The sequence below is a fragment of the Uloborus diversus genome, unplaced genomic scaffold, assembly GCF_026930045.1.
Source record: "Uloborus diversus isolate 005 unplaced genomic scaffold, Udiv.v.3.1 scaffold_14, whole genome shotgun sequence".
Lineage (NCBI taxonomy): Eukaryota > Metazoa > Arthropoda > Arachnida > Araneae > Uloboridae > Uloborus > Uloborus diversus.
The window spans coordinates 1,187,844-1,203,022 of NW_026558098.1; the positions used below are offsets into that span (position 1 = coordinate 1,187,844).

The window sequence follows — 15,179 nt, forward strand, 5'->3', positions numbered from 1 at the left end:
AAAGAGGGGGAGGATTAGTCCCTAAGCCCTCCTTGTCTCTAATTCTACAATAAGGTGATACAGTTAAGAAGCTATCAAGATAGAATCGCCTTTTTTTTATTGTGTTAATGTTTTTTTTTTTAATTATTTTTTTTAATTTTTTTGCTTTTGTGAACTTAATTTCAGGTAAGTATCGAATTTGGAAGGGATAAACATTTGCTTTTAAATTACTTCTGAATTAAGATAGAATATTTATTGAAAACCTGTTAAAGAAGTGGAAGATAACACAATAAAAAAAAAACGTCAAACATGAAGCAACATGCTTCACGAAAAATTGGTTGCTGTGTTAAGGTTTCAATCTTTTTGCATCCTTCAAATATGTCGATTATTTTTCAGTTTGGAAGCTATTGTATGCTAATGTAGGACAGCTTTTTTATTTTAATAATATATTTTATTGATTATTATTTTCTTTTTTTTTCTTCTTGTAAACTTAATTTCAGGGAAACATCGGGTCGGAAAGGCATAAGCATTTGATTTTTAATTTGTTGTGACCTAAAATAGAACATTTATTGAAAAGCATTTAAAAATAAATAAAGTAATGAAAAAAAAAAGTATGCAAACATGGAGCCAGGTGCTTCACGAAAAATTGGTTGCTGTGTGTAAGGTTTCAATCTTTTTGCATCCTTCAAATATTTCAAGTATTTTTAACTTTTGAAGCTCTCATATGCGCGAGTATAAGATAGCTTCTGGTATTGCAGTTATTGTATTTTAATTTTATTTTCATTATCCTTTTTTTTTTTGCGAACTTAATTTCCATGTACGGTTTCAATCTTTTTGCATCCTTCATATATTTTTAAGTTTTGGAGCTATCATATGAGGCAGTCAGCAGCAAAGGGATGTGAGTTGACATTTTCTAGTTTTGAATAAAATGCGTTTAAAGGTAACGTCCTAGGCTTTCATAGATTTTTTTTCTAAATCCTGCTGTACAGCAGCATCTACCAAAGCTACTAGTACCATCCCTTGCCCCAAGACAGAGGAAGGGTTCACCTACCATGTGTACTGGTTATTTCCAAATTTGATCGGTGGACACAAAGGATTGTGTTCGGTGCTTCTTGCGGTCAAAATGGACGACATATGAAGTTTCACACTTTTCGAGAATTTCAAAATCAGATCATCTTAGGCTACTAATTGTATTTGCCATAAATTGTCGTGGCCCGTGAGCGCAAGCGAATCGAGTGCGGCCGTCGCTAATCTGTCATTCCCCCGGCAGGTACTCCACCCAGGACCTGGAGAAGATCACCATCGACATCCACCGCAACCTGCGGGAGGACCGGTCCCCCACCCTGCGCCGCATCCTGGACCCCTCGGACGTCAAGCTGGTGCGCCGGGCGGGGGAGGGACACCGCCCCATCTTCGACCGGGAGGAGATACGCCGGGCACCCAGGGACCTCCGGGAGGATGCCCACTTCGAGAGGAGGGTCTCCCAGCACGCCAGGGGGGAGGAGAACTACGAGATCACGCGCCACCGCTTCGACCCCCGGGGGGGCGGGCCCTCGCCCCCCGCCCGGGCCGCCCGCTCGCTCAGCGACCGCTGGCAGGACCCGGAGGGGAGGAAGGACGCCTCCGGGATGGACCGGGTGAGTTTCGTGTGATTATCGACTTCAAAATTTGTACTGTTTGACCACGGATTGTATGTAATTTGGCAATCTGCCAAGTAAAGACGATTCCATCTGAATGAATGTAGCAGGGGAGAAGGGAAACTAACGATGGGATTTTGATGCACGTGTTTTATACTGTCACTAGTGCCTTATTCATTTATTTCATTCTCAAAAATAAAATAAGAGCTGCTATATAGACAGGCTGACGCATCAGCTTAAGTTTAGCCATTTTGGATCGGATTTTTCATTGTTGCACTGCTAGGGCTACAACAGCAAAGTTTCGGATTTCGCCAAATTTGCCGAAAATTCATGTGCCGCTAATTATTGCTCACAGTGAACAATCACCAAATGCGAAAACTGGCCAGAAAAGACAACCACTCAAACACGCGCTCCGATCCAAGATGGCTAATCTTAAGCTGATGCGTCGGCTCGTATATATAGGGGCCTTAAATAAAATAAGAGGAAACATAGTTACCATGGAAACAACAAAAAGAAAATAAAATGTTTTCATTTTGTTCAGGAACGTAAAAGCAAAATGGTAAGCTCAATACTTTGTTGTGAATGAATAAATCAATTCATTTTGGCCGTGAGAATATAGATGGAATATACTTTAGATTTAAAAATTTTTGCTGAGAGCAAATTTATTTTTACAAAACTAAGGCTAAATAATAGAGAGGTAACAGTGCATATCTGTAACAAACCAACTAACACCCCTACAAACTAATAGATACGTCCATTTCCGCCTTTAAACCGGATATTAGCCTTTCCATGAAAACGATTGGGGTGTGCAATATTAACGCGACGAAACAATTAAAACCAATTCATTTATTTTGCCCGGAATACATTTTACTTCTCTCTTTGTACACTAGATGGCAGCACCAGTCCATTTTAAATGTAATTGCGGATTTTGAATGTAATTGCAGAGATGAAGAAAGGGAATTTGGTACCGACTTACCAAATTGTGAGGTTGGCCGCTATATCTCGAGCTTTGAAATTCACCACACAAGAAAATTTTACTTATCTTTACTTATATTACACAAAATATTAATAAAATTCTCATTTGATGTATAAAATACTTATTTCTTAAATTTTCTCTGCTTGCTTGTTGACTTTTTTTTACTCAAAGCTTAAAAAATTTGGAGTACATCCCTCTGCTTCTCACTGCCTCCTATTTCAATTTAATATTTTAAGCCGCAAGTTTTGGAGTTTCCCATGCATTCAAAAAATAATAATTTTGTTGCTCAATGTTGTTATGGAATCAAAGATTTTCCGGAAAATTTACGGTAATTGTTACTGGCATCCATGTTGCCAGTAACTATTACTGTAAAGATCAAATGTTACTGTAAAATTTTACGTTACTTTTTACTGTAAAAGCCTATTTTCCTATAAATTCGTTCAAAAATCTACCGTAAATTTTACAGTAACATTATTGATTTTAAGCGTATTCTACTTTAAATTTTTGGTGTAAAATTTACAGTGTTTGTTGCTGTAACCTCTCCACCTATGTGGGTTTCTACTGTAAAATATATAGTATTTATTACTGAAGATTTTACAGTAACGTTGACCTGACGCAGAGACGTAATAAAAACTGCCATCTTTTGGCAACCGTTAGAAACGATGGATGGAGAAAAGTTTCTCATTAACTGTTATTAAACCTTTGCCGAGAGGTTCAATAAAAGTTTTCCGCATTTTAACGATAATCCGTTTTCTTTTTTTTATAAAGACTTTCTGGTTGTTTTTCAGATTGATCTAAAACGGATGAGAAATGTTGCACTGTGGCCAAAAAATGTGGGGGGGGGGGCAATTTTAAATAGATTTCTTGTAGCTAAAAAGAAGTTTTATTATTTCAAACTCCCGTGAGTGAAAAATCAATTTGTTTTGGAAAGACCAACATTGCACATGTGCACTGACTTTCCAATCTTTTATCATCCTGCAAGTATTTCCATTTTTCTGAAATTTAAAAGCTATGTTAGCTTTTGCTACGTTTAATCTGCTTATTTTATTTGTTATTTCAAGAATTTATTTATTTATTTTTTGCTATCAATAAATCATTAGTAGTTTAAATTTGTCTTAATTAATTTTATTCAGAGTTCGTACGCTCCTTCAAAACTCCTCCAATACTCCTTCATTTAGGAAATTTTTTTTGAAGGGCCCTTCATTTTGGTTTTAATTCCTTCAAAACTCCTTCTTTTTCAGTTCAAGACTACATAATTTTCTTCTATGTAACTTAAAATCCTTCGATCGACAACTTAATTTCATCATAAAGGCAATTTTGATGTAGTAATTTTGTATATTTTTTCATTAAGATATGATTTACCAAATGATCGTAGAATTGATTAATGTTGAAGGTGAAAAAATATTATTAGATGACTAAGACATTTCATAACTAACTGAAGTAAAACATGCTTAAATGGTGTATGTAATGCTAAGTGGTGGCTGTATTTTTAGTTTTATGATTATTACTTTTCACTCCACCACACTCTCAACAGCAAAAGTAAGTTTGTCTAATTATCATTTAAAAATACACAAGTAGATTTACTATGTTATGTGATTGTGTTAAAGTACAATTGTTTGTTGAGTTGCAGTTATGATATTGTATTAAACGGTCATCCACAAGTGATGTCATGCCTTGAAGGGGAGACAGGTTCATGAAAGTGTGGCAGGAGGAAGAGAAAGGGTGACAAAAAGTGACATCACACAGTTATTATAACAATATGTTTATAAAAAAAAAACATGACATGCGACAAGAGGAGGAGTAAGGTGAAGTGTGACACTTTGTGACAAAGGGGGAAGGGGGTCAAATACAGTAAACTCTCGATTATCCGCGGAATTGGGTGGCACAAGTGCCGCGGATAATAAAAATCGCGGATAACCGCAAAAAGACTAAAATGGGGGACAAATCAGGTAAAAATTGTCCTATCTCAGTTTCTTAACTGTATTGATGCATAACACTTTCTGCAAACAGTGAAAATATATAGAGAGTACAGTACAAATGTTTTGTATTTTTGCACAACCGAACTTAACAAACAAGTGTATGTACGATGAAGAACGCACAAAAATAATAATAATAATAATATTAAATCAAATCAATCAATCAAGCAAAAACAACTGAGTGTAAATTTACAATTTTTCAAAAAAAAAAAAAAACTGCCACTGGTTTTCGCTTTTTACTGCGAAAATACATGTTTGTGATTGTTGATTGATTCGCGGATAATCCGCCCTGCGGATAAAACCGCTCGCGGATAATCGGGAGTCTACTGTATGTTGAAAAAAAGTGCGACATCGTTTAAGGACAGCCTGTTAGTACTCCTTCAACATACATCCCATTTTACTCCTCCAAAACTCCTTCATTTTATTTCCGAAATGGAGTACAAACCCTGTTTATTATTTCTTATTTACCTGTAAAAGTGTTTTTAATGCATTGAATAACATCCTAGTGTCAGACTCTTACCATACTTGTTTTTACTGCAACAATTTTCAATCTACTTGGAGCCCATTTTTTTTTTCAAGCTGACATTTTCGTGCCCGTGTTGAACCTTCCTCTTTATTGGATGTATTTGCTCAGATACGATGCCTTTACATTCAGTCAGAGCGAGGAGCATGCTGCATTATTCGGCATGCCGGAAAAAAGCGAGGTTGACCGGCATGCCAGGAAATTCAAATTTTCCGGCATGCCGGATCATTCATTGTTTATTTGCAACAAAACAAAAGCAAATTTCCCCATTCAGTTCCAATTGTGTGCTTGTTATTTATGGTAGGTAATCATTAACAGACTTAATTATATGCCAATAAAATCAATTCAGAAGTAATCAGTGTTACTGGGATGCATTAATAATAAATTATTTTACATTCCTTTTAGAGAGGCGAGTTTAATTTTATTTATTGAATAGCTATGGTAAATTCTTTAGCACTGGCTTAGGGGCGGTTACTCACTGCTTAAATGTTTGCCGAGTTTTAATTTAATTTTTTTTTATTATTCATCATTTAATAATATTTTTCTCGTTAAAATAGCAAATGACATTGTTAGTTAATATTTTACAAAATTAAACTGTTTATAAATACTAATAAGATCTGTATAGAACTTATTATTTTTTAAGCTGAACATATATTTTTTTATAGCATTATTTTTTTCCCCTAACCTTGATTTTTCGGGCGTGCTGGAAAGGACCGGTCAAGTGTTATTGAAAATTTGACCCTCGAATTTTGCGGCATGCTGGACAATGCAGAGTGATACGGCACCATGATTAACATAATTTTATATTGAAAGTACCACATTTGAAATAATCAATGTTGAAAACATAATATTTTCAAATTAAATATTGGGCAAACCCTGGTGAGGAGTCCGCCTTTTAGAAAGTGAACCCGACATTCATGTAATGGCCCTTTTCTGGCTAATAAAATGGATTTGTGTTCCAACCTGACACTGGATTTGGCATCTTTTCAGGAGGACAGGGACCTGGACTACGACAGGGGACCCCCCGTGCGCAGCTTCCGACCGCGGCCGGACTCCGGGGCCGATCCGGACTACAGGTCCGACAAGTACTCCGGTAAGTCCTCTTGGATTTTATAACACTAGCATACTTGCCAACTGTACTGTTTCTAATGGGTGACTCTAGTTTTTTTGCTTCCATCTCCTGATTTTCCGTTTTTTACGACTTTCTCCCATTTTTTCAGTCAATCATCAAAAGTTTCACTTTCTTCTCTATAGATGGCGCCCTTTTCTAGTCTACCAATGTCATGGAATAATAATTTTTCCATTTAATAACTCTTTCTCCCATTTTTTCAGTCAATCATTAAAAGTTTCACTTTTTTCTCAATAGATGGTGCCCTTTTCTAGTCTACCAATGTCAGGGAATTAGAATTTTTCCAATTAATAACTCTTTCTCCCATGTTTTCAGTCAATCATCCAAAGTTTCACTTTTTTCTCAATAGATGGCGCCCTTTTCTAGTCTACCAATGTCAGGGAATAAGAATTTTTCCAAGTAATAACTCTTTCTCCCATTTTTTCAGTCAATCATCAAAAGTTTCACTTTCTTCTCAATAGATGGCGCCCTTTTCTAGTCTACCAATGTCAGGGAATAAGAATTTTGCCAACTAATACCTCGTTTAGTAAAAATTAATTTTTTCGAAGCTTTCCACGTTGCATGTTCAACATAGCACGTGCTGTGCCGAAAATGGCAGCAGATTTCAATCCTTTTGCATCTTGGAATTATTTCAATGATTTTGAATGTTTGAAGTTATTTTAACATATGCTACCCTATACCTACTTATTTTATATTGTATTTTCATTATATATTGATTATATAAGTCCTCATAAGTCCGGTAAGTCCTCGTGGATTTTTTTTTAAAGACCTATTTTAATATTGACCATCCATTTTTTTATTTGTTTTTTATTTATTTGTGTGCACTCAAATGTCATTATGGATGTTATCATTGTTCGTGCATCTCCTAAAAATCCTGAAATTTAATTTTTTTCTTCTAAGGGCCCTTAAAACTCCTGAATTTTGTTTTAACCCCTCCTGATTTTTCCTCTCTCCTCCTGAAAAAAATTTTTACTAGTAAAAGTGCGTCGTCAATCTTAAAATAAAACTTTTACAATCGCTAATTTTAATTCTGAAACTGCTTTGGCTCGCCTGAGCACAGATCATCTAAAAACCCTCAGATTTTCCCATGGTAATAGGACTTTCCCAATTTGCACCAAATGTCATACTGAAGAGGCCACTGCACAACATCTGATTTTTTGTGTAGGTTTGGTACGCAAGGATCCATGGGTACCCATATGCAAAGTTGCAAGGGGGGGGGGGGCTCAAATATCTCCCCCGTGGTTTCGCTGGATATTTTCCCCGTGAAAACTGATTTCACGGCAGATTAGAGTCATTAAAATTTGACATGTTTAATTACTTATTCATTAATGGCTGGAGAAAAAATGTTTTTACATTTTTGCAAAGAAAAAGTACTGAAAGCAAGGAAATTCTAATTTCAAGGGGGGGGGCTCGAGCCCCCTTTGCCCCCCTATATGGGTGCCCTTGCGATGATCTACTGAAGAGACCTGCTTCTGTTTTGAAGTTGATTAAGGCGAACAACCTCATGATCTGATCTGATTCAGATCAGAGAGATAAGCGAGAAGAAGAATTTTAATTCCATCTCCTCTCCGTTTAGGCGGCCATATTGAATCGCTGGCAGCCAATCAAAATTCTCGTATTATACATAACACTTGGTGCTTTTCGCAAAGACATAGGGTCTGTTTGAACATGCCCATTACGTTTACTGATTGTAACTGCCACTAGAGAACGAACCAAGAGCATGTCCTAGGTTTTGTGTTAATGGCTATTAAGCATATTTTCTTTATTGCTAATTAGTAGTGCTATTGCTATTTTGTAGTATACAGTCGGACCTCCATATATCGAAGTAGCAAATTGCTGGGAAAAAATTCGATGTATAGAAATTTCGATATATAGAAACAATCTTATTTTATCGTACTAATCTCCTAAAACACTAAAATTAAAGCTAATTTTCGTGTTATGAAACCCAATTTTCTAATTTATACGAGCATCGGATTAAATGAAAGTTGATAATTAAAAAATTAACGAAAATTACATTTTTGCGTTGTCATACATCTTCATTCTTCGGCAATTAACTTGATTTGCAACATTAGGATTTTCGTTTTGACAATGTAATCGAAAGAAAAGTAAAAAATCAATCTACTTAACTTGAATGATTTTTATTGAAGCTAAAAAGACTAGGAATGATAATCCTATACAAAAACAAAGCATAACAAAAGGAATAACTTGAAACTGATTTTACAGTGTTACTGGTGACAACTTAGATTTGAAATGAACTTGAGGGAATTTAAGAACTCAAGAACGAAACAATGACATATTTACACAGCCCTCAACCCTAGATTCCTTATGAGTTTCGCAGCAACCTTAGTAAACATAATTTTCTCCCCTAATTTTCATTTTTCATGAGACAAACAGCCTGAAGAATCAAAATCTACGAATGTCTGGAATTTTTTTTCGATATATAGAGATTTTTTCGATATATAGAAACAATTTTTCTATGTAATAAACATAGAAATTTGCTGGGATTTCGATATATAGAAAATTTCAATATGTGGAAGTTCGATATATGGAGGTCCGACTGTATTTAGTATTGATAACATGCCAGGCGGTAAATGCGTGTTTAATGATAATTGGCTTATGGATGAGAAGAACAAAAAACTGGATCTTGAAAGTTCCCGAAGCTCGTTTCCAAGCTTGCTGTCTGCCATGCAATCGAGTTTTCGATATTTCGGGAGAGTCTGCTTTTAAATATCATGTAAGAGTCAAAAAAAAAAAAGAAAACACGAAGATGCAATGCTTAATGGTAATTTTGACAGCAAAGTAGATTAAATGTTACTGAAACTAATTTTCTTGTAAAAACTGCTCCTGTTATTACTCCTGAAAATTTTGCTTTTGACTCCTGAAAACTCCTGAAATTCATTTTGTCTGGAAGAGAATGAACCTTGTGTTATTGACTTGAGTTGCAGTTAGTACATAGTCATCATGGGTGCCCATATAGGGGGCATGTGGATGCTCAAGCCCCCCCCCCCTTCCTTAGAAATTTCTTGCTTTTAGTACTCTTTTCTTTGCAAAAATTCAAAAACATTTCTTCTCCAGCCATTAATGAGTAAGTTATTAAAAATGTCACATTTCAATAACTCTATAATTTGTACTGAAATCGGTTTCTATGGGGAAAGTATCCTGCTAAACAGTGGGGAAAGTATCTCAGCCCCCTATAAAAATTTTGCATATATGCGCCCATGTGAGTCATTAATGAAAAGCTAAATATCCCAGACCCAAAACCAACCTTGAATCATACATTTTATTCTTCTTATTATTATTTTGTATGGAATGCTTCTAAATGCATAGAAAGGTAGAGAAAAAATGCTAAAAAAACTCGCTCCATTTTTTTCTTGAGAAAATGAGTGTCTGAGTTCTAGTAAATTTGGAAAAATAAGATTATTTTACTGGTTATATTTTCTTTGAAAATGTGAAAAATGTTAAATATTCAATCATATCTGTGTGTGTATCTAATTAATTTTTTTCCCTTCTAAATTGTCTGATTTTAAACAGAAAATATCTTTTTTTTGTATCTTTTTTTTGTATCTTTTTTTAGTAGTCTTTTTTTTAGTAGTCTTTTTTTTAGTAGTCTTTTTTTAGTAGTCTTTTTAGTAGTCTTTTTAGTAGTCTTTTTTTAGTATCTTTTTTTTAAATCTATCTTAGTGTTATGGTTTTTTTTAAATTTTAAGAGATGCTTAAAAAACTAAAAAACATTCATTTTTAAAAATGTTTATCATGAGATTACATACTTGCTAACTCTACTGTTTTTAACGGGAGACTCCCGTTTTTTGCTTAAATTTCCCGATTTCACGTTTTTAACGATTTTCTCCCGTTTTTGCAGTTTTCTCAGTCAATCATCAAAAAGTTTCACTTTCTTCTCAATAGTTGGCGCCCTTCTCTAGTCTACCAATGACAGGGAATGTAATGTTTCCAACTCATTTAGTAAAAATTAATTTTTTGGAAGCTTTCCACATGGCATGTTCAACGAAGCACGTGCTCTGCCGAAAATGGCAACAGATTTCAATCCTTTTGCATCTTGAAAATATTTCAATTATTTTTAATGTTTGAAGTTATTTTAACATGTGCTACCCTATACCTACTTTTTTTACATTTTATTTTCATTATGTATTGATTTTTTTTTCTTTTTTCGGGTTTTAGTAATTTAATTTTTGTAGTTACCTTGTTTTGGCAGAGACTGGGGAATGTACGAAACTTTAAGCCAATTCACGCCTCATTATTTGATTTTTACTTTGCAGTATATTCTTGGTGGTAGCAATTAGCTTACATCTGCGAAAAATCCCCATTTTACTTTAAATTTAGTATTTGTGTTATTTAAAAGCATAGCTTAATCAGGGTTGCCACGCCACATGGAAACCTGAAGAAACAGGGAAAACACAGGAAATTCAAAAATCAACAAAAAAAACAGGGAAAATACTGGGAATTTCGAAAATTTCCTCAAAAGCCTGGAAAATACAGGGAATTTTTTCCTTCTTAAATTGAAGTTATAAAAATCAATTCCCAAAAATATAAACTACCAAAAAATAAATAAATAGTAATAATTATAATGATAATATTAATAAAGTAAAATAAAAAATGGTAATTTTGCTTGAAAGTTTTTTTTAAAGTAAATATTAAAATATTTATCTTAAAAATAGAATCTTGAATTTCATGATAATTTAGAGTGTATGAAATGAGTCATCAATAATCATTGTTCTGGGTCACTTATACACTTTTAAGTCCATGGTTAAGAGAAGTTTTTTTTTTTTTTGAATAAAAAGTTGAATATATTCCACCACCATGCTATTATTTCAGTTATTATGAATTCTTATTTATTTAGAAATTTGTGTTTCGTTTTTTTACCCTGTGGTGAAATGATCAAGATATGAATGTTCTTTTCCAAATAATCAGTGCTCGCTCGTTTGTAATGTTTCATTTTCATACAGGGAAAACACAGGGAATTTTTTTTCCAAAATTGAGTGGCAACCCTGTTAATAATTCTGTTGTGAAGATAGGTTACTGGTGAATCACCTATATACCTCCCTCTAAGGGAATCTCCCGTTTTTTTTTTTTCATCGAAGGTTGGCAAGTATGGATTGAAAATGTAATTGCGGGAAAAAATGTAAAAATGACTTTTCCCTGTCATGCGTGTTCCTAATTTGTTTTTTCTTTCCTCAGCCCAAGCTCCTCCCAGGCCACGCCCCAGCTATCCACCTTCACACCATCGCCCACAAGAGAGGTATTTGAAAATTATTTATTTTTTCGCCAAAAGTTTCCCCCTATTAAGGGGATGCAAACGGAAAAAATGTGAAATTTTCTTTAAATTGTCGATGTTTTAATTTTAGTCTTAAAATGATCCTTTAACTGTTTTCTTTGTATGTTCTAAATCTTATTCTGAAATATTAAAAGGGAAAAAAGTTATAACCGATTTCGTAACATCATGTCTGCCGTGATCCCTTTAAATTTCCTCCGGTAGTTCACATCCATTGAAAACTTTAAATGCGTTTTTCTCAGTTTCTAATTTTTACATGTTTTGGTATATTTAAAGTGCAAAGGCTTTTTTTGTATTTAAGATAGCAATTTGAAAATTTTTGCACATGTTTATAAGTATTTGCCTCACATAATTGGGTATTTTTGAAACTCTAAGTGAAACACTTTTTTTTTTAAATCAAACTTTAAAATAAGAGATTTTTACCAATTTTTTAGACATACTGTATAAAAAAAAAAATCATAAATATTTTTCTATAGCTCTGATATTTTCAAAAATACCTAGTTTTATGTAAAAGTGTTTGAATAGTGTTTTAAAAAAAGAATGGATTCGATACGACAAAAATTGTAGAAGGATATAGCTTTAAAAAAAAAAAAATCAAAAATTTAAAAATATAAAATTTTATATTAAGTAATGAATTAACGCGGCTTTTTTTGCTAAATTGTTTTATTGTATTAAACCATAAACATAAAATCATAAAAAGTTTTGAGTTAAAATGAATATAAAATTTTTTTTGATGTTTGGTACCGCGTCCCCTTAATCCTGAAAATCTCCCGATGTTCTCTTTTGAAGGGCCCTTAAAACTCCTGATTCGGGGTTTTTAGGCTCTTGGGAAAACCTTGAAAAAGGTTCAATTTTCAAAAGTTTTATCTTGTGCTTGATTTATTTAGAAGTTCATTGGATTGTGCTTAAAAGTTTTGAAACTCATTTCTTGAATGCAATTTTATGTGTACAATGTGCGTAATACATGCTTTGCAAAAAATTGTTTCCTATGGTTTGAGATTTCAATCCGTTTGCATCTCGTAAATATATTGATATTTTTTAACAAATAGATTTATTTTGACACATGCAACCTATGATTAGCTTATTTTGTGTTTTATTTTCATAAATAAATTTATTTAGAGCAGGATTCGTTGATTTAAATCAGCTTGATTTAAATCCTGATTAAAATCGTGATTTCAAAAAAGAAAAAAATCATTGATTTAAATCAATTGATTTGAATGAAGTGATTTTTTAACAAAATCATTAATTAAAATCAGTTGCTTTTACTATTATAAATTAATTTTGCATTTTTTAGAATGCATTGCTCTAAATTTGACTACACTGCATTCCACTATCTGAACTTGAACAGGCAAAACGACATAGATCCCTCTTTCTGTGTGTGTAACAGATTTTCACTCTTGCAGTATTGCTTTTACTCAAATTAGTTCACAAAAAATTTGCAGTTTTTCCTATACACCATGACTAATATAGTTCAGAGAGGAATTGTCGAACATATTATTTCACGCTAAAAACGTACATGATAATGGAAACCTTATCTTTAAGCAAAGCATAAAACAAAACCACATCTTATCTATGCATTATAACTTAGTTATAAATATCAAAATATTATTGAATAGTTAGAGACATTATCTTAATTTTAAAAGTTGAATGGATTCATCCATTGTATGAAATATATTATTTTTATAAATGGTAAAGTAATTAACGTCTAAAAATTTTTGAACCTTAAAAAAAAAAAAATCATGAACTCTGATTTAGACATGCCAACGTTTAACCCGGGCCTCAAGAAAAAGGACTTCCCGTGTTTAAGATTTCCATCCTTTTTCGTCTTGTAAACAATTTTCTATATTTTTGACAATGGGAAATCCTCTCACCAGCTGATTAGTTTACTTTGTGTTTTGTTTTAATAAATATTAATTAAATTATTGAGAAACTACCAGTACTGAACACAAGCTTTGAGACATTGCTTACCTAGTGTAAAATTTCCATCCTTTGCACCTTGTAAGTGTTTTAATACCTTTTTACTTCCTTTTACGAAAAAGGAAGTATTGTATTCGCGAAAAAATTTTCACTCAAAAATCGGCCGTCATTTTTATTTTGCTCGAATGAATGTTGTTTTTTTTTCGACTTAACCACATGTGGATATATGCCCGAAATATCCATTTTGACGATTCCCGAGTTAATTACGATGAGTTTTCTAGTGATGTCTGTATGTACGTATGTATGTGCCTCACATAACTCAAAAATGATATGTCCTAGAAAGTTGAAATTTGGTACATGGACTTATAGTGAGATCTGGTTGTGCACCTCCCCTTTTGGTTGCATTCGGAAGTTCCTAAGGGGGTCTTTTGCCCCTTTTTGGGGGGAAATCATTGGTAATTTCGATGTAAACTCAAGTGGTGTTATAATTTGGCAGACACTTGGCGATATATCGCCAGTCTTTTGGTCGCCAACTTGGCGACAAATTTGGCGATTTTTTATTTTTTTTTAATCTGGTTTCAATTTGGCCACTGTTGGTGATATTTAGAGAGTAAACTATTGAATCCCATTAAAATTGCCAATAATGGGAAAATGACATTAAATTGGAGTAAAAGGAAGTCATGTGATGCGCACATTAGCTCGTTTTACTATTGAAAGTGTATTTTTACATAGATACTTGAATTTAATCATTGTTTGTTGGTCATCATATTTTCTTTTTTTTTTTTTGGAAAAATATTAAATTTAAACAAATGAGCTTGTAATATTTTAATTTTACTTTTGTATTTCAAGTGTAATATTTTATGAAGTTGAAATGATGTATATTGTGATGGTTGTGTATCTGTTAAAACATTTAGAGGAGCAATGTTTTTTTACTAGGCAGATTTCTAAGGGGGGAGAAGGATAGGTCATATTTTAAAATTTAAGTTTGGATTGAACTCAAATGCTGGAAATACGCATTTGCTTCTAGAATATATATACCTACACACACACACTTTTGTCTTACATAATTTAACTTCGTAAAATTTATTTTTGATGTGAAAACATCAACTCCATGAGTCTGAGCGTCACATTTATGGACTATATTAAATTATTCACTAAGAGGAGGCGCAAATTACATTCAGTGTATACTCTAACAGGGTTCATACTCAACTTTGAAAATCAAAAGTAAGGAGTTTTTAAGGAGTTTCGCAGGAATTCATTTTAATGACTAGTTTCCTCTTTAAAGATGTATTTTTTAAAACTTATTTCAGAAAAAATATGTACAACTCTAATATTTATTTTTGTTTTCATACAAAACATTGAACGTACAAACATGCTAAATTTATAGTAAAATATGCATTTACTGCATTTTCTTTGACGTGAGCCGCCTCGGTATCAAATTCAAATACGGGGGGGGGGGGGGGGGGGTACATAAAAGAATTTATAGAAGCAAAAAAAAAAAAACTTTTAGAATGGTCCTTTAACAAATGTACAAGATGTTATTTTACAAATAACTATCCACATATCGTCATAAATTTGGGAAAAAAATTATGATGTGGGAAAGAAATTTGTCTAACGAAAAAATCGGATTTCCGGTATTAGCAGACGAATAAATAGTTTCGGTAAAGTTAGGTACAACGTAATCACTCCTATCGGACTGGCGATAGAAAAACATCTTTAAGGCCATGTAGAATAAAAAAATAAGGAGTTTGTAAG

At 33.3% G+C, this 15,179-nt stretch overlaps 1 protein-coding gene across 1 annotated transcript in view; it reads left to right on the forward strand.

The window, feature by feature from the left end:
- Positions 1–1,249: 1,249 nt before the first annotated feature.
- The window catches only part of LOC129232811 (serine/arginine repetitive matrix protein 1-like), a gene marked incomplete at its 5' end in the record, with an annotated part of 37,463 nt that continues 23,533 nt past the window's right edge, over positions 1,250–15,179 (forward strand). The window contains 3 exon segments of the mRNA XM_054866909.1: positions 1,250–1,616; positions 6,082–6,184; positions 11,414–11,474. Of these exon segments, the coding sequence (XP_054722884.1) occupies positions 1,250–1,616; positions 6,082–6,184; positions 11,414–11,474 (531 nt within the window).